This window comes from Lacerta agilis, chromosome 2 (assembly GCF_009819535.1).
Source record: "Lacerta agilis isolate rLacAgi1 chromosome 2, rLacAgi1.pri, whole genome shotgun sequence".
Classification (NCBI taxonomy): Eukaryota; Metazoa; Chordata; class Lepidosauria; order Squamata; family Lacertidae; genus Lacerta; species Lacerta agilis.
Window position 1 is genome coordinate 116,177,180 of NC_046313.1, and position 27,279 is coordinate 116,204,458.

Genomic DNA, 27,279 nt, shown 5'->3' on the forward strand with positions numbered 1-27,279 from the left:
GCCATAATCATCACAATTATAACAAATAAAGGCTTGACATATCTCGCTTTGCATGTCATGAGTCTATCTCATGTATTAGTTTCACCTTTTAAGTTGGATTCTTAAAGTTCCATTCTTAAAGAAATCAGCCCTGAGTGCTCACTGGAAGCACAGATCCTGAAGTTGAGGCTCCAGTACTTTGGCCACCTCATGAAAAGAGAAGACTCCCTAGAAAAGACCCTGATGTTGGGAAAGATGGAGGGCACAAGGAGAAGGGGATGACAGAGGATGAGATGGTTGGACAGTGTTCTCAAAGCTACTAACATGAGTTTGGCCAAACTGCAAGAGGCAGTGAAGGATAGGCGTGCCTGGCGTGCTCTGGTCCATGGGGTCACGAAGAGTCGGACACGACTGAACAACTGAACAATGACAAGAAGTTGTTAAAGGAGGAAAACAAGAATTTGATGAATATGAACATTCCACTTTCACTGAAGCTCTTTCCACACTCTGAGCATTTAAATGGTTTCTTCCCAGTGTGAATTTGTTGATGTGGAGGTGTGATTACCAGATGAACCACCTTCCACACTGCACATATTTCAATGCTTTTTCATCCTGTGTGAGTTTGTTGATGTTTTCTAAGTGTTCCTCTTTGACTGAAGCTCTTCCCACACTCCTTACATTTAAATGGTTTCTCCCCTGTGTGAATCCGTAGATGTGTTCTATGGCTTCCAGAGTCAGCAAATGTCTTTCCACATTCCGTGCATTTAAAGGGTTTCTCCCCTATGTGAACTTGTAGATGTTTTTTAAGATTTCCATTGTGATTGAAGCAGTTTCCACACTCCATACATTTAAATGGTTTTTCTCCTGTGTGAATTCGTAGGTGTTTTGCATGGCTTCCACTATCCGTGGAAGTCTTCCCACACTCCATACATTTAAATGGTTTCTCTCCTGTGTGAATTCGTAAATGTTTTACATGGCTTCCACTATCGGTGAAAGTCTTCCCACACTCCATACATTTAAATGGCTTCTCCCCTGTGTGAGTTCGCTGGTGTGAAGTGAGGGTTGACTTCAGGCTAAACCACTTTCCACACTCCATACATTCATATGGCTTCTCCCCTGTGTGAGTTCGTAGATGTCTTTTATAGCTTCCAGCATCAGCAAATGTCTTTCCACACTCCATACATTTAAATGGTTTTTCTCCTGTGTGAATTCGTAGATGTTTTGCATGCGTTCCTCTATCATTGAAAGTCTTTCCACACTCCATACATTTAAAGGGTTTCTCCCCAGTGTGAGTTCGCTGGTGTGCAGTAAGGAGTTGATTCACCCTGAAACACTTTCCACACTCCATACATTTGAATGGCTTCTCCCCTGTGTGAATTCTTTGATGTGAACTAAGCGATGGACAATCAATGAAGCTTTTTCCACACTCCAAACATTTAAAAGGTTTCTCCCCTGTGTGAGTGAGTTGATGCTTTCTACAGTGTCCACTTTGACTGAAGCTCTTTCCACACTCCACACATTTAAATGGTTTATCTCCTCTGTGAATTCTTTGATGTGAACTAAGGGATGCACGATCAATGAAGCTTTTTCCACACTCCAAACATTTAAAAGGTTTCTCCCCTGTGTGAGTGAGTTGATGCTTTCTACAGTGTCTACTTTGACTGAAACTCTTTCCACACTCCACACATTTAAATGGTTTTTCTCCTGTGTGAATCCGTTGATGTGCTCTATGGTTTCTTGAATCAGTAAATGTCTTTCCGCACTCCAAACATTTAAAAGGTTTCTCCCCTGTGTGAATCCGTTGATGTGCTCTATGGCTTCCAGAATCAGCAAATGTCTTTCCACACTCTATACATTGAAATGGCTTCTCCCCTGTGTGAGTTCGCTGGTGTCTTGTAAGGTATTTTTTCCGGCTGAACGACTTTCCACACTCCACACACTGAAATGGTTTCTCCTCTGTGTGAGTTTGCTTGTGAGAAGTAAACTGTGTCTTCTGGATGAAGCACTTTCCGCACACCATGCATTTAAATGGTTCCTTCGATACAATTTCAGGTGGCTTATTGGAATTCTGACTATTGTTTCCATCAGCTGCTTGGGGAGGGAAAAAAATCCTGTTAGGCTTCCAAGGAAGAGGAAGAAGTAACATAACACACATCTGGTGACAATAGCACCCCTTATTTCAATATCCCTTACGTTCTCCCTTTCCCTTTTTATGTTCCAATTTTTTAGGAATGCAGCGAAAATAATGTCAAATTATAATAATGCCAAGTGTTACAATTAAGGCAGCAAATAAAAACTTTACTCTTTTCCCAAGCCTTTGCCTAATAAAATTGTCTCTTTAAATTGGGGGGGGGGTTTGTTCTGTTTCGGTTGTTACATTGTTATGTATTTTTCCATTTACTGTGATGCTTAGACAAAGGGTGGTATATGAACAATTCTATGTAGACTTGGAAGAGACCCCGAGGGTCATCTTGTCCAATCTTGTGCAACCAACCTCTGCTTAAAAGCCTCCAAAGAAGGAGAGTCCACCACTTTCAGAGGGTGTCTGTTCTACTGTTTAGCTGGATTCACATTTCTTGTAATTTGTACCCATTGGATCAGGTCCTACCCTCCAGAGATGGAGATATCAAGCTTGCTCCATCTTCACGTGACAGCACTTTAGATAGGTATCTGAAAACGTCTTATCTCTTCTCAGTCTCCTTCTATCGAGGCTAAGCATACCCAGCTTCCTCAGCCATTCCTCATAAGGCTTGGCTTCCAGACCCTTGATCATGTTAAGCTTGTGGTCTACTAAGGCCCTGAGTCATGTACTACTGGCAAGACAGCTTTTCTGTTTTTATATTGTAAGCTGTGCAGTGATGCTTAGATGAAGGGTAGTATATGACAAATTGTATGTAAACTTGGAAGAGACCCTGCGGTCCCTCTTGTGCAATCCCCTGCATTGGAAATAGCACCTAAAACTCAAAAGCCTGGGGAAAGGTTTTCCTCTTTATCATCCATCTATTTATCCATTTGTGTCCCCATCTCCACTCCCCTGGAACTCACCAGATGTCTCTGAGGGCCCTGGGAGAAAATGCCCAGAGGTTCTTGGGAGGGATGCAGGAGACAGTCTGACCAGGTCAACTGTCCATCTTCCTCCTTCCATCCTCTCTAGGTTTGCAGGTTCAGCCTCTTCCATCCTTCCTGAGGAGCTGAGAAGCTGCAGGTTCCTGGGAGGGAAGAAGAAGCAAAGGGAGCCTCAGAGGCCCTGCAGGGATTCTCCTGCCCAAAACAGATCCCTGAAGAAGTGTGCATGCACACGAAAGCTCAACAGGAGCCCCATTTTTAAAGTTTTTTTGGTGATGCCAAATCAATCTGTGCTCTCCCCGCCAGGGCTTACTTGTGAGTAAATCTGCACAGGGTTGCTCTGCATATCCCTCCTCCTTGGACACCCAAAACACGCACCAGGTGAGAGACTTTAGAGAAGATTGCTCCCCTCCCTCCCTCCTTCCCGCCAGGGCTTTCTTGACATTTGTGCTGGGGGGGGTGTCATTTCCCCTCCATCTCCCATCCATTCATTTCTCCTTCTCCACCCACAGTCCCTTGGAAATCAGCACACCTCTCCCAGCCTCGGATAGTTATGATAATGATTTCTGGATTGCAGATCCAGCCTCTTTTAAACTATTATGCAGAGCCCAAAATTTAAACAAGTTGTGATGTCCTGGGGGGAGAGGAGCCAAGGCAGCCCCAGATCTCTGCAGAGATTTCCCTCCCTACGTGGCACCCCAGCAACTCCTCCTACAGGAAAAGAAGGGTGACTTCCTCCTGAACCCTAGCACAGTCATGCCTGAAAGAGGATCATCTTCACTCCACCATTAAAAAACACTCCTCTCCTTTCCGGACAACCTTTCCTCTCTGCCATCTTGGAACTCTGGCACTGCAGTCTCCCTCCTTCTCCCCCCACCCTTTTAGGGAAAAGGGATGTGACTCTTAAGAACATCACCAAGTCCTGCTGGATCAGGCCAAATGGCCCACCTAGTCCAGCCTCCTGTTCTCAGGGTGGACTACCAGATTTAGGTGGGAAGCTTCTTTGCATGCATAAAATTGCCAGGATCAATCCCCAACCAGGTAGGGCTGAGAGAGAGGAACTCCCTGCCTGCGAAGCCCCAAAGAAACATTGCTTCCAGTCAGTCAGCAATACTGACCCAGGTGGACCTTTGGTCTAATTCGGTGCCATGCAGCATCCTACCTTGGGAACCCCCAGTCACAGAGGGAGAAGCAGTTTCCAAGTAGGAAGGGGGAGAAAGGAATTCAGACCCCCCTCCCCCCATTTATGGATGTGACTTTAAGGAGACTCCTGGGCAGGAGGGAGAAACCATAGAATCACAGAATCATAGAGTTGGAAGAGACCCCAAGGGCCATCCAGTCCAACCCCCTGCCAAGCAGGAAACACCATCAAAGCATTCCTGACAGATGGCTGTCAAGCCTCCGCTTCAAGACCTCCAAAGAAGGAGACTCCACCACACTCCTTGGCAGCAAATTCCACTGCCGAACAGCTCTTACTGTCAGGAAGTTCTTCCTAATGTTTAGGTGGAATCTTCTTTCTTGTAGTTTGAATCCAGGGAAACAACACCCTCCTTGGACTCTGCAGAGCTTTTGAGTTACACAGGGCTCCTGGACGTCTTTCCTCTTCTGCATCTCACATCCGTCTTCAGATAGACACCTAGAATCATAGAATCATAGAGTTGGAAGAGACCACAAGGGCCATCCAGTCCAACTCCCTGCCAAGCAGGAAACACCATGAAAGCATTCCTGACAGATGGCTGTCAAGCCTCCGCTTAAATTTCCCTGCCAGCCTTTTCTCCCAAATGCCACGTCTCTATCTCTCTCTCCACCCCAGGGGTGCAAACTTGAATAAAATATTGGGGAGGGGGCAAGCAAGCCCCGCTCCAAAGAAGAAGAAGAGGAGGAGGAGGAGGTGTTTGAAGAAGAGGAGGAGGAGGAGGTTGGACATGATATCCTGCCTTTCACTCCCTTTAAGGGGTCTCAAGGCAGCTAACAATCTCCTTTCCCTTCCTCCCCCATAACAAACACTCTGTTAGGTAACAAAATAGAAAATTCTTTCCAGTAGCACCTTAGAGACCAGCTGAGTTAGGTAAGTGGAGGGAACAGAGCAAAGGGAGCTCAGTGGTTTAGACCCCGGCACCACACGCGTCCCATATCCGTAAGGACAAGCGGGGCTGGGACACCTCTTTCGGGCCATTCCATGAAAAATGAGCCTGATAAGAATGTGAGATGAGCGCTGGACTTTGGTGAGATTCCAAACGTGCAGTCTAACCATTTTTTTAAAAAGCTACAGACAAAAGAAGTTTAGTTTATGGACCTTCTTTTCAAAAGTTCGCCCATGTAGTCTTCACAGAAGTGTTCAAGTTTAAAGTTTTCTGATGATTGCCCCACCCGTGACAGCATTTTTCCCTTAATTTTGTATCGTTGAATTTCTTAAACTTTATTTCTGATTGCATAGTTGTAACCAATAAACATTGATTTAAACAGATATGCTGAGTTTATCATTGATTCACCTCCCAACTCACAGAGTTTTTCTATAAATCAAACTTATCTCAAGCTCCATGTCCTTTTTTTTTTGTCCCACCCGTGACGATACTTTAACGTTTAACATTTAATAAAATTGTCAAAAATATCCATAAAAATAATAAAGAGTTACACATGTGTGAATACCAAAAAACATGGTCCAAGTGTCCCACCCAGGCCAATGGAATAGCCCTTTCCCCAAACAAAATAAAAAAAATTCTTTCCAGTAGCACCTTAGAGACCAACTGAGTTTGTTCTTGGTATGAGCTTTCGTGTATCTGAAGAAGTGTGCCTGCACACGAAAGCTCATACCAAGAACAAACTCAGTTGGTCTCTAAGGCAGTGTTTTTCAACCACTGTTCCGCGGCACACTAGTGTGCCGCGAGGTGTTGCCTGGTGTGCCGTGGGAAAAATTGAAAAATTCAAGAGAATTACTTTATATATAGTCAATATAGGCACAGAGTTAATTTTTTTAACATTTTCTAATGGTGGTGTGCCTCGTGATTTTTTTCATGAAACAAGTGTGCCTTTGCCCAAAAAAGGTTGAAAAACACTGCTCTAAGGTGCTACTGGAAAGAATTTTTTTTATTTTGTTTCGACTATGGCAGACCAACACGGCTACCTACCTGTAACCTTTCCCCAAAGTCATGCAAGCGAAGCTGAAGCAAGAAAAAAGAAACCCAGCAGAGAAGCGCCTTCCCTCCCCGTCTCCAAGCTGAGCGCGCCCCCTCCAGACACAGAGGAAGCCCCTTCCGCTTCTGGTCTCGCCACTTACCAGCTTTTGCCGAGTGCGCTTCGGGGACTTTTGCGCGCAGAGGACGCAGCAGCGGATCTTGCAATGTTTCCCCTCCGCTCCCTTCCTGCCCCCAAACCAGCCCCTGTGGGCGGGGAGAAAGGCTTGCAGAACGGAACAGGATGCACATCCCAGAAACCTCTTTGTCTTTATCTTTCCTTTCCTTTTTCCTTTCAATCAGAGACTACAATCCCCAGCAGCGCTTTATCTCCCAGGCTCCCTTGCTGCTGCAAAGCGGGAGGTCGGCTGCAGGAAGGATTTGCAAGATTTGCAGCGTGGTCTGCGCGCAAAAGCCTCGGATGCGCACTCTGCAAAAACTGGTAAGGGTGGGATCAGAAGCAGAAGGGACCCCCCCTTTATTTCTGGAGGGGGCGCGTTGATCTCGGATCACGAAGACGGGGAGCCCCTTCTCCACTGGTCTGAGCTTTTGCTTTCGCTTCTCTTGCATGATTTTGCAGCTGCAAAGAAGGGGAAGAGGACTTGGAGAGGGTCTTTACAAATGAGTAAGGGGTCGGGTAGGGAGGTGGGGCGCGTTCTGCTTTTCTTTTCTGATCTAGCAAACATTTTGAAATGTTTAAGGTAATGGTTTTGTTTAACTTTGCTGCGCCAGATGTGCATTCTGTAGTTGACCTCCATTGCAATGTGTTATTTTGAAATTTTTAAGATAATACACGTTACTTTGGATGTGTACTTTATATATATTACTTGACTTGGTAATGTTTCATTCTGAACTTTATTGTTTTAATGTGTTGCAAACCGCTCTGAGATTTCCCCCCCCTTTAAAATATATAAAGCAGTATGAAAATGAAATGAATTGCAGTAATTGTTCTATACAGAAAAATATTTTGCAGGGTGCAAAGGGCCCCACGTTTCTCTTTAGTGATTGTGTGATTTTGCAGAAGTGTGCGTTCCCCATATTTTTAAGAAAGCTCTTTTGGACCCCTCCAAATAATTTTATATACACTTGCAATCGAAATGGTTCAATCCCCATTGCAAATCAGGTTTATTATTGTTGTAAGAATATTAAGGTTTTGTATTTTATAATTGTTCATTAGTGTACCAAGTAAACATGTGCATGAATAGGCCATGTCTGAAGCAGCACAGGAAGACAGGCTTGGCACCATTTTGACTCTCAAAACTGACCAAATGTTTACCAAATGGGTCTCTGCAAGGAAGGAGGGTGTTGTTGTTGTTGTTGTTGTTGTTCGGTCGTTCAGTCGTGTCCGACTCTTCGTGACCCCATGGACCAGAGCACGCCAGGCACGCCTATCCTTCACTGCCTCCCGCAGTTTGGCCAAACTAACGTTAGTAGCTTCGAGAACACTGTCCAACCATCTCATCCTCTGTCATCCCCTTCTGCTTGTGCCCTCCATCTTTCCCAACATCAGGGTCTTTTCTAGGGAGTCTTCTCTTCTCATGAGGTGGCCAAAGTACTGGAGCCTCAACTTCAGGATCTGTCCTTCTAGTGAGCACTCAGGGCTGATTTCTTTGAGAATGGATAGGTTTGATCTTCTTGCAGTCCATGGGACTCTCAAGAGTCTCCTCCAGCGCCATAATTCAAAAGCATCAATTCTTCGACCATCAGCCTTCATGGATCACTGCCTTGTCGTGGCGAAGGGGCTTGAATTACTCAGGGAAGCTATGGACAGGTCATAGTGGAGAGTTTGAACCAAACGTGATCCACCTGGAGGAGGAACTGGCAAGCCACTCCAGTATCCCTGCCAAGAAAACTCCATGGACAAAGACAACAGGCATATAAAAGGAGGGTGTTAGTGATTACCATATCAAAGGAATGGCCTGGCTACCCAAGAAAGGCAATCAGACATTATCATATAAATTGACAAGCAGGAGAAAAACAAACTTCTCAGATTTCTGTTGAAATTTGTTGGAGACCCGCCTTTTAGGTGATGTATGCATGAGGTATGGGGGGGGGGTCTTGGGCTACACCCCTTCTGTGATGTATGCGTGAGGTTTCTGGGGGTGGGGCTGGACTCCAAGGGGGGGGATTTTTGAAATGTCTTTTTATAAGTTCTTGCTTGCATGGCTCTGTGTCCCTCTCCTGCTCTCCTGTGTGCGGGGAGGTCAAACCTGTTGCAACAGAATAAAGATCAAGCTTACTAGCTGTTTTGCTTCTCAATATTCTCTGGTTGGCCTCTGTTATTTACTCCTACCGATGGAGAACCTGCTACAAGGGCTCTTGTGTACCCCATAAGGGAATAAGAGCAGGTTTTGTTTGTTTCATTGTCAACGTTTACAGACTTCCAGCTGTTTGCAATGAGCAAATCAAACAAAAGAAATTGAAATAACTCAATACAACTACAGTTACAGGTAGGTAGCCGTGTTGGTCTGCCATAGTCAAAACAGAATAAAAAATAAAAAATTCCTTCCAGTAGCACCATAGAGACCAACTAAGTTTCTTCTTGGTATGAGCTTTCGTGTGCATGCACACTTCTTCAGATCATGGATGCACACGAAAGCTCATACCAAGAACAAACTTGGTTGGTCTCTAAGGTGCTACTGGAAGGATTTTTTTTATTTTTGTTTCGTTTTGTCAATACAACTACAGGTGTACGGTGGAAGTACTTCCAATACATTCGGAAAGCAAAGCACGGCTTCTGATTGGCTGTATGTAGCTTTTAGAAGACACCTGCTTGATGTTTTTCTTACCGGTATATAGTTTAGATACTGTAGTTTTGTAGTGTTTGTTGTATTTTGTATTTTGTGTGTTTTTTATTGTTAAAATTTAATAAATTCTTATTTTTTAAAAAAATAGATACTGTAAGCTAGCCAGAGTGGCTGGGAAAACCCAGCCAGATGGGTGGGGTATAACAACAACAACAACAACAAATTATTATTAGTAATAATACATATATGTATTATATATGTACTTGATTACATTTATGACCCTATTTTCCCCTCAAAGGAGCTCAAGGTGTGATCCATGGTTCTCCCTCTCCCCATTTCTTCCTCACAATGTTCCGGTGAGGTACATTAGGCTGAGAGAGAGAGTGAATTTAGTACAGGTATAGCACTCTTACAACTACCCTGACACCATTCTATCATTCACTTCCAGGACCCCTGGAATCCACCCCCCTCACTTCCAGGCAATTGCCTTAAATCTGAAGGTGTGTACTCCAAACTCCACCTTCTTCCCGATTACTGGCTTCGACCTGTTTATTTGGGTAAATATGGGGATTTAGCAAGTTCTCTCTTTCTGTTTCCTTCTTTCGTAGGTTCCAATGACCTTGCAAGATCTGACCGGCATTTTCGGAGACAGGGACGGAGTGCTGCTGCAAAGCTGAGCCTTGCATGGGAGCGTCATGGAGGAAAATGACGAGAACGTGGCTTGCCTGGGTAATAAATATATGTATATTGAGAGCAGTACATATGAAAAGGATCTAGGAGTCTTGGTAGACCACAAACTTGACATGAGTCAACAGTGTGATGCAGCAGCTAAAAAAGCCAATGCAATTCTGGGCTGCATCAATAGGAGTATAGCATCTAGATCAAGGGAAGTAATAGTACCACTGTATTCTGCTCTGGTCAGACCTCACCTGGAATACTGTGTCCAGTTCTGGGCACCACAGTTCAAGAAGGATACTGACAAGCTGGAACGTGTCCAGAGGAGGGCAACCAAAATGGTCAAAGGCCTGGAAACGATGCCTTATGAGGAACGGCTTAGGGAGCTGGGTATGTTTAGCCTGGAGAAGAGAACGTTAAGGGGTGATATGATAGCCATGTTCAAATATATAAAAGGATGTCATATAGAGGAGGGTGAAAGGTTGTTTTCTGCTGCTCCAGAGAAGCGGACACGGGGCAATGGATTCAAACTTCAAGAAAGAAGATTCCACCTAAACATTAGGAAGAACTTCCTGACAGTGAGAGCTGTTGGACAGTGGGATTTGCTGCCAAGGAGTGTGGTGGAGTCTCCTTCTTTGGAGGTCTTTAAGTGGAGGCTTGACAGCCATCTGTCAGGAATGCTTTGATGGTGTTTCCTGCTTGGCAGGGGGTTGGATGGGATGGCCCTTGTGGTCTCTTCCAACTCTATGGTTCTATATCAGGGGTGGCCAACTCCCAAGGAACTGCAATCTACTTACAGAGTTAAAAACTGGGAGTGATCTTCTGCCGGTTTTTTTAGGGGTTCAAGTAAAAGTTGAGCTTTATTTAGGAAGGAAAGCCCTGTTTTGGGGGTTCAGGTCTAAGTTTTTGAGCTTTTTTTTAGGGGAGCCAAAGTTCTTGAGCTTCTTAGGGGAGAGCCAGTGATTTACTACAGACGTCCAGTGATCTATCAGTAGATCATGATCTACCTGTTGGACATGCCTGATATATATTTAAAAAATGGTACAAAAAAGAAAAAGCAAACTCAGTTCTTAAACTTTGACGAGCTGGTATAGAAACAGCCCACGGCAATAAAACATTTTGGGTCTTTCAGTAGAGTGGGTGGAATGATTCGTTGCTTCCCATCTCTACCTACCGTGCAGGCAAACATAAGGATCCTAAGGACGGAGTGAATTAACAAGGGCACAGAGGTCATAATACAGGGTGACCAAAGCAGTTTTGTGCCCAAACCGGGCCCAAACCCTTATTGAAACTAATCTAGGAAAACCAGTTTCGTCCAAGAGCGCCTGGATCTAGACAAACATATATATCGTATTTTCCTCAAATTCATTTTGTCCTTAAGACAGCATACTTTTTTTAAAAGAAAAAATGTTAAGTACTGCGCTAACATAGTCATGATACAATCGTGCCCTGTGTTGCGTTCACTGCGGGTTGCGAAGGGCGCAGGTTACGAATGCGCCGAACCCGGAAGTACCGGAATGGGTTACTTCCGGGTTCGACGGTTCGCGAATGCGCAGACGCATCAAATGACATCACACGCAGAAGCGTCGCTGCAGGTTGTGGGCTGCTCATGTTGTGAACGGGGCTCGAGAACAGATCCCGTTCGCATCTAGAGGTTGTTCGTTGTTCAGTCGTGTCCGACTCTTCGTGACCCCATGGACCAGAGCACGCCAGGCACGCCTATCCTCCACTGCCTCCCGCAGTTTGGCCAAACTCATGTTAGTAGCTTCGAAGACACTTTCCAACCATCGCATCCTCTGTCGTCCCCTTCTCCTTGTGCCCTCCATCTTTCCCAACATCAGGGTCTTTTCCAGGGAGTCTTCTCTTCTCATGAGGTGGCCAAAGTATTGGAGCCTCAACTTCAGGATCTGTCCTTCTAGTGAGCACTCAGGGCTGATTTCTTTGAGAATGGATAGGTTTGATCTTCTTGCAGTCCATGGGACTCTCAAGAGTCTCCTCCAGCACCATAATTCAAAAGCATCAATTATTTGGCGATCAGCCTTCTTGATGGTCCAGCTCTCACTACCGTACATTACTACTGGGAAAACCATAGCTTTAACTATACGGACCTTTGTCGGCAAGGTGATGTCTTTGCTTTTTAAGATGCTGCCTAGGTTTGCCATTGCTTTTCTCCCAAGAAGCAGGCGTCTTCTAATTTCGTGACTGCTGTCACCATCTGCAGTGATCATGGAACCCAAGAAAGTGCAATCTCTCACTGCCTCCATTTCTTCCCCTTCTATTTGCCAGGAGGTGATGCAACCAGTGGCCATGATCTTAGTTTTTTTGATGTTGAGCTTCAGACCATATTTTGCGCTCTCCTCTTTCACCCTCATTAAAAGGTTCTTTAATTCCTCCTCACTTTCTGCCATCAAGGTTGTGTCATCAGCATATCTGAGGTTGTTGATATTTCTTCCGGCAATCTTAATTCCGGTTTGGGATTCATCCAGCCCAGCCTTTCGCATGATGAATAATGCATATAAGTTAAATAAGCAGGGAGACAATATACAGCCTTGTCGTACTCCTTTCCCAACATCTACAGGTACCACTGTACAATAAAAAGTTAGTTACAATATTTTTCTGTGAAAAAGACGATGTTTTTTTTAGGGGGTTGTCTTATACACAGATAGTGCAGGGGGGGCACATGATTGGTGGCAGTCGCAAGCAGGAGATTGTCAGCAGCGATTAGGCGTGTGATTGGTGGCTGCGGCAAGGCCTGCTGGCGATTCGCTGGTGCTGCGGCGATTTGGTGGCTGCTGGCTGCGAGCGTGCTTGGGATTGGTGGCTTTGGCGGGGCGTGCGATTGGCAGTCAGGCGGGTGAGTGATTGTTGGGAATTTCCCCCCCCCCTATAGCTTAACAACTCTGGGAAATCCCCCCCCAATCCTTTATTTGTGGTCCCTAAAAATAGGGGGCATCTTATACACGGAAAAATACGGTAACGCTAAATATCTAATAATTAATAGTTCATTTAACATATATATCGGATTTTAAATGAGCAAGAAACTGACCAAAAGGCAGCATATATTTTTTTAAAATATGTTAAGTACTGTGGTAACATAGCCATGACACAATAAAAATGTTCTCTCTGTGTAAGACTAAATATCTGATGATTACCAGTTCATTTAACATATATATCAGATTTTAAGTGAGCAAGAAGCTTATCAGAAGTTCAGATAAGTAGTTTTCCCAGAACTCACTGTGGCGGAATAATGCCTGCTGATGGTTCAGGTTCATTATGGGTTAACCTATCACTCCCATTTTAGGTAGGCGTTCCCTGGGGGGCGGAGCTAGTTGGCATTCTAAAAGGAGGGGGAACAACCATTAAAAAGGCAGTTGGGGGTTTGGCAGTTGGGGGATGGAGGTTTAGAGAGAGAGAAAAGGAGAGGTTAGGCTTTGGGGGAATGCAAGGAAAGGTCATTACCATTGCTCAAGGGATGCAGGAAATATTATAACAAAGCTGAATTACACGAGAAGATTTTTACCAGTAATAACCCGAGACATCCATGTTTTCAAGTTACCTAATAAAGTTAAATGTGCTTAAACGTTCGTTGACTCTGGCAGTGTATCCGTACCTTAAGAGGTGTGACTAAGAGGAGAGAACAAAGCTTTCCTGTGGAAGAGGAAACTGTTTGCTTACTCTCCTGTCATACAGAGGGCTGGACAGTGAAGCCAAGTGAGCCACTTATTTGCCTAAAGGGAAGGCAAACTGCAGTAGTTGGGAACCCTGGTAAGGGGATCCCATAGGTGGCAAGAGGTTTTCAACCGTAGAGCCCTGAGGTACCCCAGAGACAACTCCCATATGAACACTGAATGATTCATCCTAGTTGTCAGTTAGGGAGAGTCACTGTTGGGGAAGTATTGAAGGGGAGGGAATAAGATCCCTCACACTCACCATGAACACCTCCCTTGTTTTCTTAGAATAGCAGTGGCGCCCACCTGAAAGGTGCTGGAACTGAATTCTGGCTGGGGGGAAAGCCATTAGTACATGGGAGCTCCACCCCTCCTTAAAATAAGATGTTTTATACTTCTCAGTTCTTTTGGCCATAACTCTTAAAGGTCCCTCTGAAAGGTTCCCAGAACTGGGAGTTGGGCAAGTCTTGTGATTCCAGCCCCTTGCACACACACAGCCTTTCTTATCTTTGTGCAGCATTGAGTTCCATAGATGAATGACCATATGAAGGAGTTCCATAGATGAATGACAGAAATATTCATTGTTTCCAAAGTTCACGGTCTTATTTTCCTGTTTTCCATTTGTCCCAGGAAATGCCATCGGGGAAGAGAACATTTGTAATCTGTGTGGGAAGTGTTTTACTGGGAAACTTGATCTTGTCGAACACCGGAGAGTCCATCATGGACACAAACCGCACAAATGCCTGCGGTGTGGGGAAAAGTTTGCTGTATGGTGCCAACTGGTGAAACACAAGAGGATCCACAAAGGGGAGAAGGCCTACAAACGCCCTGAGTGCGAGAAGACTTTTACCTGCTTAGAAAACCTTAGGATCCACCAGAGAGTTCATGCCGGGGAGAAACCTTACAAGTGCATAGACTGTGGGAAGTGTTTTGCCACCAACTTTAAATTGGTGATCCACCAGAGATCCCACACTGGGGAGAAACCTTATGAATGCACAGATTGTGGCAAATATTTTTCCCAAAAAGCTTACCTTGTGATCCACCGGAGAGCCCACACTGGGGAGAAACCTTATGGATGTGGGGAGTGTGGCAAATGTTTTTCTCAAAAACTTCTCCTTGTGCTCCACCAGAGATCCCACACTGGGGAGAAACCTTATGGATGTGGGGAGTGTGGCAAATGTTTTTCTCTAAAAGCTCACCTTGTGATCCACCAGAGATCCCACACTGGAGAGAAACGTTACGAGTGCAATACGTGTGGGAAATGGTTTGCTGAGAAATCTACTTTCAGGCTACACCAGAAAGTCCACACTGGAGAGAAACCTTTCAAGTGCCTAGAGTGTGGCAAATGTTTTTCACGTAAAGTGCACCTTGAGAGGCATCAGAGATCCCACACTGGAGAGAAACCTTATGAATGCACCGTGTGTGGAAAATGGTTTGCTGAACAATTTCATCTCAGGCGCCACCAGAAAGTCCACACTGGGGAGAAAGCTTACAAGTGCATAGAGTGCGGCAAATGTTTTTCTCAAAAAACTAACCTCGTGTCTCACCACCGGAGAGTCCACATGGGAGAGAAACCTTACAAATGTCTAGACTGTGGGAAGGGCTTTGCTGAAAATGGTGAATTGTTGAACCACCAGAGAGTCCACACTGGAGAGAAACCATACAAATGCATGGAGTGTGGGAAAAGTTATGGTTCCCGTTCAGCTGCTTTGGTACACAGTAAAATCCACACTGGAGAGAAACCCTATGAATGCACAGTGTGTGGGAAGTGGTTTGCCAACCAGTCTTCCCTCAGGCAACACCAGAAAGTCCACACTGGAGAGAAGCCTTACGAGTGCATGGACTGTGGGAAGAGTTTTGTCTCCAACTCTACATTGGCGATCCACCAGAGATCCCACACTGGGGAGAAACCTTACGAGTGCACCGTGTGTGGAGAATGTTTTCAACGCAACTCACACCTCGTGAAACATCGGAAAATCCACACAGGGGAGAGAAATCCTAAGTGCCCTGAGTATGGGAAATGTTCTGCTGACAAGTCTATCTTGGTCGTCCACCAGAGAGCCCACACGGGGGAGAAGCCATATAAGTGCGCCGTGTGTGGGAAAGGTTTTACTTACAGTGCGAGTTTTAGAAAGCACCAGATAATTACAAACACACATTGCAGGATGGAGATACCTTGAAAGAAGCCACTGTTGTTTCCACCTTGTACGCAGGTGCAACGAGAGGGCTGGTACAACCCTGTTCACATTGCAGGCTAGAGCTGGGGCTGATGGAGCCGTCCTTGGATGCTTACTCAGATGTAGATCCCATGGAATTTAATGGAGCTTTCCCCTTGAGAGCTGTACAAATGATGGAGAAAATAATTTCATAAAACTATCATTTCGATGATTCCATTTTCTTTTGAGTCATTGCCTCGGCACATTGAAAAGGCCCATGGCTAGGCATGATGATTTTGATTCATCTTGAATTATTATTTAGGTAGATGAAAGAGGATATTGGGAGACATTTGATGAATTGGAAAATTAGTGTCTCAAAGAAAGATGTGATATTATGATGAGGGCTGATCGGAAGAGCTATGTGATATTTGATGGGTTCAGGATGGTGAAAGTGGGTTGCAAGTACTCAGATTGCTGGAATCCTTTGATGGTGAAATGAAATCATGAATGTAATCTAGCAGTGTATATTGAACATAGTTTAGATGTGTTTCTTCACATCCTCCTCATTTTTGAGGCTGTCCCTTTGTGCATTTGTAGTTCAATAAAGGCCTGTCTTTTCACTTGGAGCCTGCATTCTTTTCTTTTTGTTTTGTGGTGGGAGACCTTCATTTGAGGAACCCCCTTTAAATTTCTCCAGCACAGCAGTCCTGAGATCTGTGCTGCATCTAGACACATCAAAAAAAGTTTCAGGAAAACGTGTTGTAAAACATTCATAGTGGGAAATCGCGTTGGCGAAAGATGGAACTCCACAGCGCCATCTGGTGTCAGTGTTATAACGCATTTTACATGCTTTTTTTTAAAAAAAACTATTTTACACAGACCTCCAGAACGAATTAAGTACTTAACCTGAGGTACCGCTGTACCTGAGTCCCAGGTATGGTGCTTCATTTGTCTAGAGCAGCATTTGAAACGCCCTAAGGACTAGGTGCATTTTGCAACTTGCCACCATCCAATTGCGACTGGTTTTAGATGCATGGGCACATGTATTGTGACAGAGCCCTCTCTGCTGCTGAAGGAGGAGGAGGGCAGGTGTAGATGTCATTTAAGCTCCATCCCTGCCTCACCTGGCTTGGCAGGCGACACCAACACTGCTATTGCCATAGCAAAGAAAGACTCCATCACTCTATAAGCATCTATGAAGCTCAAGAAACCTAGTGATAAGCTGATTTAATGCGGATGAAACTTTTTAGTGTGCGACTCCGACTATCCTGACACAACCCTGTGAGCATCCAGACACCCCCCCCCCACACACACACAGGGAAGTGGTGTATTTCACAACCATATCCTCATAACCAGCCTTCGCTTCCAACTGGTTCATCTGCAAAATTCAACCTTCATCCTAGTTTTAAAGACTGTTGGGGTGGCAGGTATAGTGGAACCCGGTACTACAAATATTATGGAAAAAGGTTTTAAATACAAAAAAGAAGAAAAATGCCGGAAAAGCCTGATCACTTCCTCATAATTCATCTTACCCAGTTGCGTTGCCACAGTTTTAAATAACATTGTGTTGCCCACCCTAAGCAGAGCTTTTAGGAGGCACAAGTGTGTGTGTCTAAGTGTGTGTGTAAGTAAGAGTAAGACACACAGAGAGAAATACTTTTTAAGCATGCTTAAAGGGAAAAGTTACAGGGACTCCTGACAGTTAAGTCCAGTCACGAATGACTCTAGGGTTGTGGCGCTCATCTCGCTTTACAGGCCAAGGGAGCTGGCGTTTGTCCGCAGACAGCTTTCCGGGTCATGTGGACAGCATGACTAAACCGCTCCTGGCACACGGAGGGAGAGAACCTCTTGCTTTGAAAGGGGGCCACAGCATGGCGACCTCGACGGACCAGGATGGTGCAGACTGGCAGGTGGAGGCCGTCCCTCGTGGATGCTTCCGCGGCGATTTCAGCATCACAGCGGGGTTGGGCTGGATGACCCTTGGAGAGCCCCTTCCAACTGTACCGTTCCCCGGTTCTGTTCTTGTAAGCCCACTTGCCCCCGATTGGGCCGGAGGTCTTGTAGCCTGGCCCTGTCCCCCACCCCTATTTAGTCCAACCTCTTTTGCCCAACATGGGTCTCGAACCCGCAACTCTGAGAAAAAGAACCTCATGCTGTACCCACTGAACCATCCCACCTATTGTCCCCAGGGGCTCCGTATATATATCGCCCCCCCTGTACATGCTCCTTTCCCAGCGTGGGAGCCTAGCCGAGCGTTGCCATGTCCTGCCCTGAACGTGGCGGGATCCGGATCCCTCCCGGTGCCTTGCGCAGTTTTCCCCTGGGCAGGAATCCCCGAGCTGCAAGGCCACGTAAGGGTTAAGGGGAGCGAGAGAGCCCGGTTGCCTAGAGCGGCCTGGGAAAGGCCCCTCTCTCCGTCCTTCCGCCTCGTCTCCTCTTTCCGCTTGTCTCGGGAGGCTTCTGGGGCGGTGAGTCCTTTGGGCGAAGGGGGGAGGCTCTGGGGCGACGTGGGGTGCAGAGTAGGCGATTGGGGGGCTGAGAGATGAATGGGAGGAACCCCTGGGTGGGTGGGTGGGGGGAAGGCCTCTGAGGTCCCAGCACCCCCACACACACCCATGACCCCCGGAGGGGGGTGAGCGGGCTGATTGGGGGGCTCGGAAGTGGGTGCCCCTTGAGAAGGGGGGACTCCAAGTGGGGTCTTTGGCAGATACTTTCCTTGAGACCCCTGCATTGCGGGGGGGTGGACTAGATGACCCCCGGGTTCCCTTCCACCTCCACAGTTCCCTGGTTCTGGGGGGGGGGGTGCAGCATTGGAGCCAAATCCATGGGACCGCGAGGTCTTCGGCCTCCACAATAAAACACGTGAGGGGGCTGGGATGTGTGTTTTTGTGTGTGTACACACAAGCATATATACTGCGTCCTGTGATCAGTTATGTGGGGCGGGGCTAGAGAGAAAGGGCTCCATCTTGGATGAAGAAATGTGATGGGGGGCTGCCTTGGTTTCTCCCCCTTGCCCAGGAGTCTCCTTAAAGTCACATCCATAAGGGGAGTGAGGAGGGAATCCGAATTCCTTTCTCCCCCTTCCTACTTGGAAACTGCTTCTCCCTCAGGAATTGGGGGCTCCCAAGGTAGGCTGCTGTATGACACCGAATTAGCCACCTGGGTCATTCTCTGCAGGGGTCTGAGGCTACCCTCCCTCCCAAGATGTCACAACTTGTTTAAACTTTGAGCTCTGCAAAATAGTTTAAAAGAGGCTGGATCATCATCATCATCACTATCCGAGGCTGGGAGTGGTGTGCTGAGTTCCGGGGGGGTTGTGGGTGGAGAAGGAGAAATGTTTGGGTGGGGGCTGAAAGGGAACCCCCCGCCCCCCAAGTAAGCAGAAAAGTCAAGAAATCCCTGGCGGGTGGGAGGGGAGCAGTCTTCCCCAAAGTCTCTCACCTGGTGCCTGTTTCTGGGTGTCAGAAAGCAGCCCTGTGCACATTTACTCATAAGTAAGCGCCGGCAGGGAGAGGAATCATTGAATTGCTATAACCAAACAACCTTTAAAAATGTGGCCCTTTTGGGGAAGGGGGAGTACCCCATTTGAGCTTCTCTAGAGGCTGCAGGATTTTTTGCGTAGGAGAATCCTTGCAGGGCCTCTGAGGCTCCCTTTGCTTCTTCCTCCCTCGCAGGAACCTGCAGCTTCTCAGCTCCTCAGGAAGGACCAAAGCGACTGAACCTGCAAACCTAGCAAGGATGGAAGGAGGAAGATGGACAGTTGACCTGGTCAGACTGTCTCCTTCATCCCTCCCAAGAACCTCTGGGCATTTTCTCCCAGGGCCATCAGAGACATCTGGTGAGTTCCAGGGGAATAGAGATGGGGACATAGATGGATCAATAGATGGTGAACACAGGAAAACCTTTTCCCAGGCATTTGAATTTTAGGTGCTATTTCCTCTGCAGGACTCCTGGCTAGTTGCTGATCTCCCCTTCTTGGGCAAGGTTCTTGACCGCGTAGTTGCAGGCAAGATCCAGGAAGTCTTGGAGGGAGCTGATTTTCTAGATCCATTTTAATTGGATTTTGGCCCAATTTTTGGCCCAGAAACTGCTTTGGTTGCCTTGTATGATGACCTCTGTAGGGAAAGAGACAGCAGAACTGTGTCCCTACTAATTCTCCTTGACCTCTCAGCGGCTTTTGATTCCATCTACCATGGTATCCTTCTAGCAGCTGTTTGCGTTAGGGGGTGGGTGACACCGCTTTCTGGTGATTCCCATCTTACTTGGACGGTTGTTTCCAAAGGGTGTTGCTTGGATACTATTCTTCAGCCCTGTGGAACCTTCAATGTGGGATTCCTCAGGGTTCAGTTGTATCCCCCTTGCTGTATAACATCTACATGATACCACTAAGTGGAGTTACCCAGAGGTTTGGAGTACGTTTACATCTACACGTGAGGCAGCAGGTGTGCTAGAGTACTGTCTTGCCTTGGCAACGGATTGGATGAGAGCCAACAAACTGAAGCTGAATCCTGATAAGACAGAGGCCCAGTTAATGGGTGGTTCCCTAGACTGAATGCCTAGGAGGTTCCCTGCTCTTGATGGGGTTACATTCCCTCTGAAAGAGGAGGCATGTTGCTTGGAGGGACTGTCCATTGCTGTCCTTTGAGGCTCAGGTAGCCATAGTGGCGTGGCTTCAGTTGGGGGCTCCAGCTGCACCCCTGTCCTATTCCAACAAGAAAGAGAAGTGGGAGGTACATGAAGAAGCGGATTTGGCTGCATAAGGAGCTTTCAGATGAGCTGAAATTTAAGAAAGGCGGGCATAAGAAACGGAAGGAAGAGTATAAATGAGTAGCCAGCAGTAACAAGGATAAGATATGCAGACGAAAGATAAGAATGAACTTGGGCGTACAAGAGAGGTAAAAAATAATAAAAGCCCTGAGTCTGTTGTTGTTCAACGTCTTTATAAACAACTTAGATGAAGGTATTTAGGGGATGGCTGCTCATCCAATGTGCAGATTTTGCCAAAGCGGGAGATTGAATATTACCATAAGGGATTGGAATATTGGGTAAAAATGAATTTCAGTGGGGAGTGAATATCAGATTCTAAAATGAGTCCAGAAGAACCAGCTGCACATATATAAGATGGAGGACACCTGGGTTGCCAGTAGCACATGTCTCAGGGCCTTAGTAGACCACAAGCTTATTATGATCAAGGGACTGGAAACCAAGCCTTATGAGGAATAGCTGAGGAAGCTGGGTTTGCTTAGGCTGGATAAAAGGAGACTGGGAAGAGATATGCCATCTTCAGATATCTATCTAAAGTGCTGTCACGTGAAGATGGAGCAGGCTTGTTATCTTCATCTCTGGAGGGTAGGACCTGATCCAATGGGTACAAATTACCAGAAATATGAATCCAGCTAAACAATGGAACAGACACCCTCTGAAAGTGGTGGATTCTCCTTCTTTGGAGGCTTTTAAGCAGAGGTTGGATGGCTTAAGTCAAGATTGCTGCATTGCAGAAGTTTGGACAAGAGGACCCTCAGGGTCTCTTCCAAGTCTACATAGAATTGTTCATATAACATCCGTCATCTAAGCATCACCGCACGATTTACAATATTAATAAAAAAGAAAAATGCATAACATTTTAAAAACCAAAACAGTACACCCACACACGCAAATGAAGGAGACATAGATGATTTAATTAGGCAAAGGCCAGGGAAAATAGGAAAGTTTTCATTTTCTGCCCAGATTGTAGCACCTGGCATTACAATATTTTGTCATTATTTTAGGTTTATTTCTAAAAAATTGGAACATGAAAAGGGAGAACGTAAGAGATACTGAAATAAGAGGTGCTATTTGCACCAGATGTGTTTTATGTTATGTCTGCCAATTCCTTGGAAGCCTAACAGGATTTTTTTCCTCCCCAAGCATGTGATGGAAACAATAGGCAGAATTCCAAGAAGTCACCTGGAATTTCATTGAAGGAACCATTTAAATGCATGGAGTGTGGAAAGTGCTTCATCCAGAACACAGAGTTTACTTCTCATAAGCAAACTCACAAAGAGGAGAAACCCTTTAAATGTATGAAATGTGGAAAGTCGTTTAGCCGGAAAGATCACCTTACAACACACCAGCAAACTCACACAGGGGAGAAACCATTTAAATGTATGAAATGTGGAAAGTCGTTTAGCCGGAAAGATCACCTTACAACACACCAGCGAACGCACACAGGGGAGAAGCCATTTCAATGTATGGAGTGTGGAAAGACATTTGCTAATTCTGGAAGCCATAGAACACATCAACAGATTCACACAGGGGAGAAACCTTTTAAATGTTTGGAGTGCGGAAAGAGCTTCAGTCAAAGTGGGAACCTTACAAAACACCAACTCACTCACACAGGGGAGAAACCTTTTGAATGTTTGGAGTGCAGAAAGTGCTTCATTGATCGTGCATCACTTAGTTCACATCAAAGAATTCACACAGGGGAGAAGCCATTCAAATGTATGGAGTGCGGAAAATGTTTCAGGTGGAATCAGAACCTTACTTCACACCAGCAAACTCACACAGGGGAGAAGCTATTTGAATGTATGGAGTGTGGAAAGTTTTTCAGGTGGAATCATGAACTTACTTCACACCAGCGAACTCACACAGGGGAGAAACCATATGAATGTTTTGAGTGTGGAAAGTGTTTCAGGTGGAATCATCACCTTACTACACACCAGCGAACTCACACAGGGGAGAAACCATATGAATGTATGGAGTGTGGAAAGTTTTTCCGGGCGAATAATCACCTTACTACACACCAGCGAACTCACACAGGGGTGAAGCCATTTAAATGTACGGAGTGTGGGAAGACTTTCAGCGATCGTGGAAGCCATGTAAAACATTTACGAATTCACACAGGGGTGAAACCATTTAAATGTATGGAGTGTGGAAAGACATTTACTGAATCTGGAAGCTATAGAACACATCTCCGAATTCACACAGGAGAAAAGCCATTTAAATGTATGGAGTGCGGAAACTGCTTCACTGAAAGTGACAAACTTAAAAGGCATCTACGAATTCACACAGGGGAGAAACCCTTTAAATGCACGGAGTGTGGAAAGAGCTTCACTCGGAAGACAACCCTTACTTTACATCAGACAACTCACACAGGACAGAAACCATTTAACTGTCTGGAGTGTGGGAAGAGCTTCGGTGAAAGAAGAACGCTTAGAAAACATCAACAAACTCACACAGGATCAAAAAGCATTTAAATGTGTGCAGTGTGGAAAGTGGTACAGCTAGTAACCACACCTTCACATCAAATCCACACCAGGAAGAAACCATTTAAATGCACGCATTGTGGAAAGAGCTTCAGTGAAAGTGGAATGTTCATATTCATAAGCAAATTAGCATAGGAGAAACATTTTAAATACATGGAGTTTGGAAGAATTTTTACTCAAAAAATAAATTTTACCTAAACATATATGTCAGATTTTAAGTGAGCAAGAAGCTTACCAATAGGTCAGGGAAGTGCCGTTTTCCTAGAACTCACCATGAACACCTCCCTTGTTCTCTTAGAATGGCAATGGCACCCACCTGAAAGCTGCTGGAACTGAATTCTGGCTGGAAAAGAGCCCTGGGTCAGGTCAAAATATGTGCTGATTTCACATCCCAAAATAATCAGACCGGTTGCTACATGGGAGCCCCACTCCTCCTTAAAAGAAGATGTTTTATACTTCCCAGTCCTTTTGGCCGTAGCTCCCTAAAGATTCCCAGGACAGGAGGTTTGGGCAAGTCGGCAGATTCCAGCCCCTGCCAGAAGGCATACACAACCCCTTTCTTATCTTGTGCAGCATTGAGTTCCATAGATGAATGACACAAATATTCATCGTTTCCAAAGTTCACGGTCTCATTTTCCTGTTTTCCATTTGTCCCAGGAAATGCCCTCGGGGAAAATAACATTTGTAATCTGTGTGGGAAACTTAGAAACTTGATCTTGTCAAACACCAGAGAGTCCATCATGCACACAAACCGCACAAATGCCTGCGGTGTGAGAAACAGTTTGTTCTACGGTTGTTGTTGTTGTTGTTGTTGTTGTTATTTTATTTGTACCCCGCCCATCTGGCTGGGTCCCCCCAGCCACTCTGGGCAGCTTCCAACAAAGATTAAAAATACATTAAAATGTCACACATTAAAAACTTCCCTAAACAGGGCTGCCTTCAGATGTTTTCTGAATGTCAAGTAGTTGCTTATCTCTTTGACCTCTGATGAGAAGGCGTTCCACAGGGCGGGTGCCACTACCGAGAAGGCCCTCTTCCTGGTTCCCTGTAGCTTTGCTTCTCGCAGTGAGGGAACCGCCAGAAGGCCCTCGGCATTGGATCTCAGTGTCCCGGGCAGAACGATGGGGGTGGAGACGCTCCTTCAGGTATACAGGACCGAGGCCTTTTAGGGTTTTAAAGGTCAGCACCAACACTTTGAAATGTGCTCGGAAATGTACTGGAAGTGCCAACTAGTGAGACACAAGAGGATCCACAAAGGGGAGAAGGCCTACAAATGCCCTGAGTGTGAGAAGACTTTTACCTGCTCAGAAATCCTTAGGATCCACCAGAGAGTTCATGCCGGGGAGAAACCTTAACAAGTGCCTGGACTGTGGGAAGTGTTTTGCTACCAACTCTGCATTGGTGATCCACCAGAGGTCCCACACTGGGGAGAAACCTTATGAATGCAGGGAGTGCGGCAAATGTTTTTCTCAAAAAGCTCAACTTGTGATCCACCAGAGAGTCCACACTGGGGAGAAACCTTATGGATGTGGGGAGTGTGGCAAAAAAATTTCTCTAAAAGCTTACCTGGTGACCCAGAAGAGATCCCATACTGCAGAGAAACCTTTCAAGTGCATAGAGTGTGGCAAACAATTTTCTTAACAAACTAACCTTCTGATCCACCAGAGATCCCACACTGGGGAGAAATCCTATGAGTGCACAGTGTGTGGCAAATGGTTTGCCAAACAATCTTCCCTCAGGTACCACCAGAGATCCCACACTGGAGAGAAACCTTACAAGTGCATAGAGTGTGACAAATGTTTTCCTGAAAAAGCTGGCCTTGTGATCCACCAGAGATCCCACACTGGAGAGAGACCTTACAAGTGCCTAGAGTGTGGCAAATGTCTTTCTCAGAAAGGTTGTCTCTTGTCTCACCACCGGAGAGTCCACATGGGAGAGAAACCTTACAAGTGTACGGACTGTGGGATGGGCTTTGCTGACAATTCTGATTTGATGACCCACCAGAGAGTCCACACTGGAGAGAAACCGTACAAATGCATGGAGTGTGGGAAAAGTTTTGCTTACCGCTCAAACATTTTGGTACACAATAGAATCCACACTGGAGAGAAATCCTATAAATGCACGGACTGTGGAAAATGGTTTGCCAACCAATCTTCCCTCAGGCAACAGCAGAGATCCCACACTGGAGAGAAGCCTTATGAGTGCACCGTGTGTGGAGAATGTTTTCAACGCAACTCACACCTTGTGAAACATCAGAAAATCCATACAGGGGAGGGAAATCCAAAGTGCCTTGGGTGTGGGAAATGTTATGCTGACAAGTCTACCTTGGTTGTCCACCAGAGAGTCCACACGGGGGAGAAGCCATATAAATGCGCTGTGTGTGGGGAATGTTTTACTTACAGTGCAAGTTGTAGAAAGCACCAGATAATTCACACTGGAAAGAAATGTGAGAACACTCACTTGAGAATGGGGCATCCAGTATCTGGCGTAAGGTCCAGTGCCCCCCCATAGGAAAATTAGTGTCTTAAGAAACAAAGACATGATATTATGATGAGAGCTGATCGGAAGAGCTGTGTGATATTTGATGGGTTCAGGATGGTGATGGTGGTGCAACTACTCAGATTGCTGGGATCCTTTGATGGTGAAATGAAATCACGAATGTAATCTAGAATTGTATATTGAACATAGCTTTAGGTGTGTTTCTTCACATCCTCCTCATTTTTGAGGCTGTCCCTTTGTGCATTTGTACTTCAATAAAGGCCTGTCTTTTCACTTGGAGCCTTCATTATTTTCTTGTCTTTTTGTTTTCTGGGTGGGAGAGCTTCATTTGAGGAACCCCTTTCAAATTTCTCCAGCACAGCAGTCCTGAGATCTACGCTGCATCTAGACACATCAAAAAAGTTTCAGGAAAACATGTTGTAAAATGTTCATAGTGGGAAATCACGTTGGCTAAAGATGGAATTCCACAGCGCCATCTGGTGTCACAGTGTTATAATGCATTTAACTTGCTTAAAAACAAAAAACAACAACACTATTGTTTAGTAGGATTCCACCTAAACATTAGGAAGAACTTCCTGACAGTAAGAGCTGTTCGATGGTGGAATTTGCTGCCAAGGAGTGTGGTGGAGTCTCCTTCTTTGGAGGTCTTTAAGCGGAGGCTGATCGCCGTAGAATTGATGCTTTTGAATTATGGTGCTGGAGGAGACTCTTGAGAGTCCCGTGGACTGCAAGAAGATCAAACCTATCCATTCTCAAAGAAATCAGCCCTGAGTACTCACTAGAAGGACAGATCCTGAAGTTGAGGCTCCAGTACTTTGGCCACCTCATGAGAAGAGAAGAATCCCTAGAAAAGACCCTGATGTTGGGAAAGATGGAGGGCACAAGGAGAAGGGGACGACAGAGGATGAGATGGTTGGACAGTGTTCTTGAAGCTACTAACATGAGTTTGGCCAAACTGCGAGAGGCAGTGAAGGATAGGCGTGCCTGGCGTACTCTGGTCCATGGGGTCACGAAGAGTCGGACACGACTGAACGACTGAACAACAACAAAGCGGAGGCTTGACAGCCATCTGTCAGGAATGCTTGGATGGTGTTTCCTGCTTGGCAGGGGGTTGGACTGGGTGGCCCTTGTGGTCTCTTCCAACTCTATGATTCTATTATACCTGAGTCCCAGGTATGGTGCTTCATTTGTCTAGGGCGGGGGTCAGCAACCTGCGGCTCCGGAGCCGCATGCGGCTCTTTTACACGGCTGCCGCGGCTCCGGGACTCCGGGGCGGATACGCCCGCCCACTTCTCCAGCTGGCAGTGACCGCCCTCCAGCTGGCCGGCGGCCCGCCCTCCGGAGGCTGAGGGCGCTGCTCAGGGGCGTACCCAGGATCACCTGGCCTTGAACAGCGGGGCAGCGGGGCTCGGAGGCGGTGGGGACGCAGTAGAGGTGGCGCAGCTCAGCCGAGGGCTCTGGCGGGGAGCGCGCCTGAGGTGCGCACGCTCCTTCGGGAAGAGATGGAACTGGGCGAGCGGGAGGGGGAACTTTGAAGACCCCACCTCCGCCTCCGAAGCAGGCGCCCATGGGAGAGGCCGCCCCCCGAGCCTGCCTGGCGGGACCAACCCTGCCCAGCTCCGGGAGTCTTCCTAGCATGGGAGGCGGCCTTGGGGCGGACAGGGGAGCTCCAGGGTCGGCGGGTATGTGGGACCCCGCGGCATCCAGAGGCAGCTGGGAGGCGGGACGGGATGCGGGCAGGAAGGGGGCCTTCAGACGCGTCCCCGCACGGGCACTGGAGGCCAGGACTCCTTGACTGGGTCGTGGGACCGCGGGGAGGGCTGGCCGCGGTTCCTCTCGGAAGGCTGCTGGCTGCTGAGTCGAGGCGACGACGAGGTAGGCAGCTGCGGGCTGGGCCAGGGGTGGCGGGTGGCGGGCGAGGGGGGAAGCCCTCTTTTTAAAAATGGTTGAGGAAGCGGCGCCTGTTTCCCTGCCGCTGCCTCCTTCACTCCTGGTTCCGCTCGCAGCCTCAGACCGCGCTCTCGCGGGCGCGCGTCTCTCTCCGCCCCGGAGCAAGGCCAGGACGTTTTGCA

General features: G+C 46.6%; 3 protein-coding genes across 3 annotated transcripts; 2 read left to right on the plus strand and 1 right to left on the minus strand.

The window, feature by feature from the left end:
- Positions 1-542: 542 nt before the first annotated feature.
- On the minus strand, positions 543-6,399 carry LOC117042716 (zinc finger protein OZF-like). The gene is made up of 3 exons (XM_033142331.1): positions 6,323-6,399; positions 3,025-3,188; positions 543-2,067 (listed from the first exon to the last, which is right to left on the minus strand). The coding sequence occupies exons 2-3, from the start codon at positions 3,155-3,157 to the stop codon at positions 587-589; spliced, it is 1,614 nt and encodes a 537-aa protein (XP_032998222.1). The 5' UTR covers positions 3,158-3,188; positions 6,323-6,399; the 3' UTR covers positions 543-586.
- Positions 6,400-6,522: 123 nt separating this feature from the next.
- Positions 6,523-25,478, plus strand: LOC117042714 (zinc finger protein 260-like). Its single transcript, XM_033142329.1, has 4 exons — positions 6,523-6,660; positions 9,574-9,694; positions 13,939-15,449; positions 25,133-25,478. Exons 2-4 carry the CDS (start codon positions 9,661-9,663, stop codon positions 25,217-25,219), a joined length of 1,632 nt encoding a protein of 543 aa, XP_032998220.1. The 5' UTR covers positions 6,523-6,660; positions 9,574-9,660; the 3' UTR covers positions 25,220-25,478.
- On the plus strand, positions 19,092-23,502 carry LOC117042739 (zinc finger protein OZF-like). The gene is made up of 2 exons (XM_033142366.1): positions 19,092-19,302; positions 21,372-23,502. The coding sequence occupies exons 1-2, from the start codon at positions 19,203-19,205 to the stop codon at positions 22,697-22,699; spliced, it is 1,428 nt and encodes a 475-aa protein (XP_032998257.1). The 5' UTR covers positions 19,092-19,202; the 3' UTR covers positions 22,700-23,502.
- Positions 25,479-27,279: the final 1,801 nt, after the last annotated feature.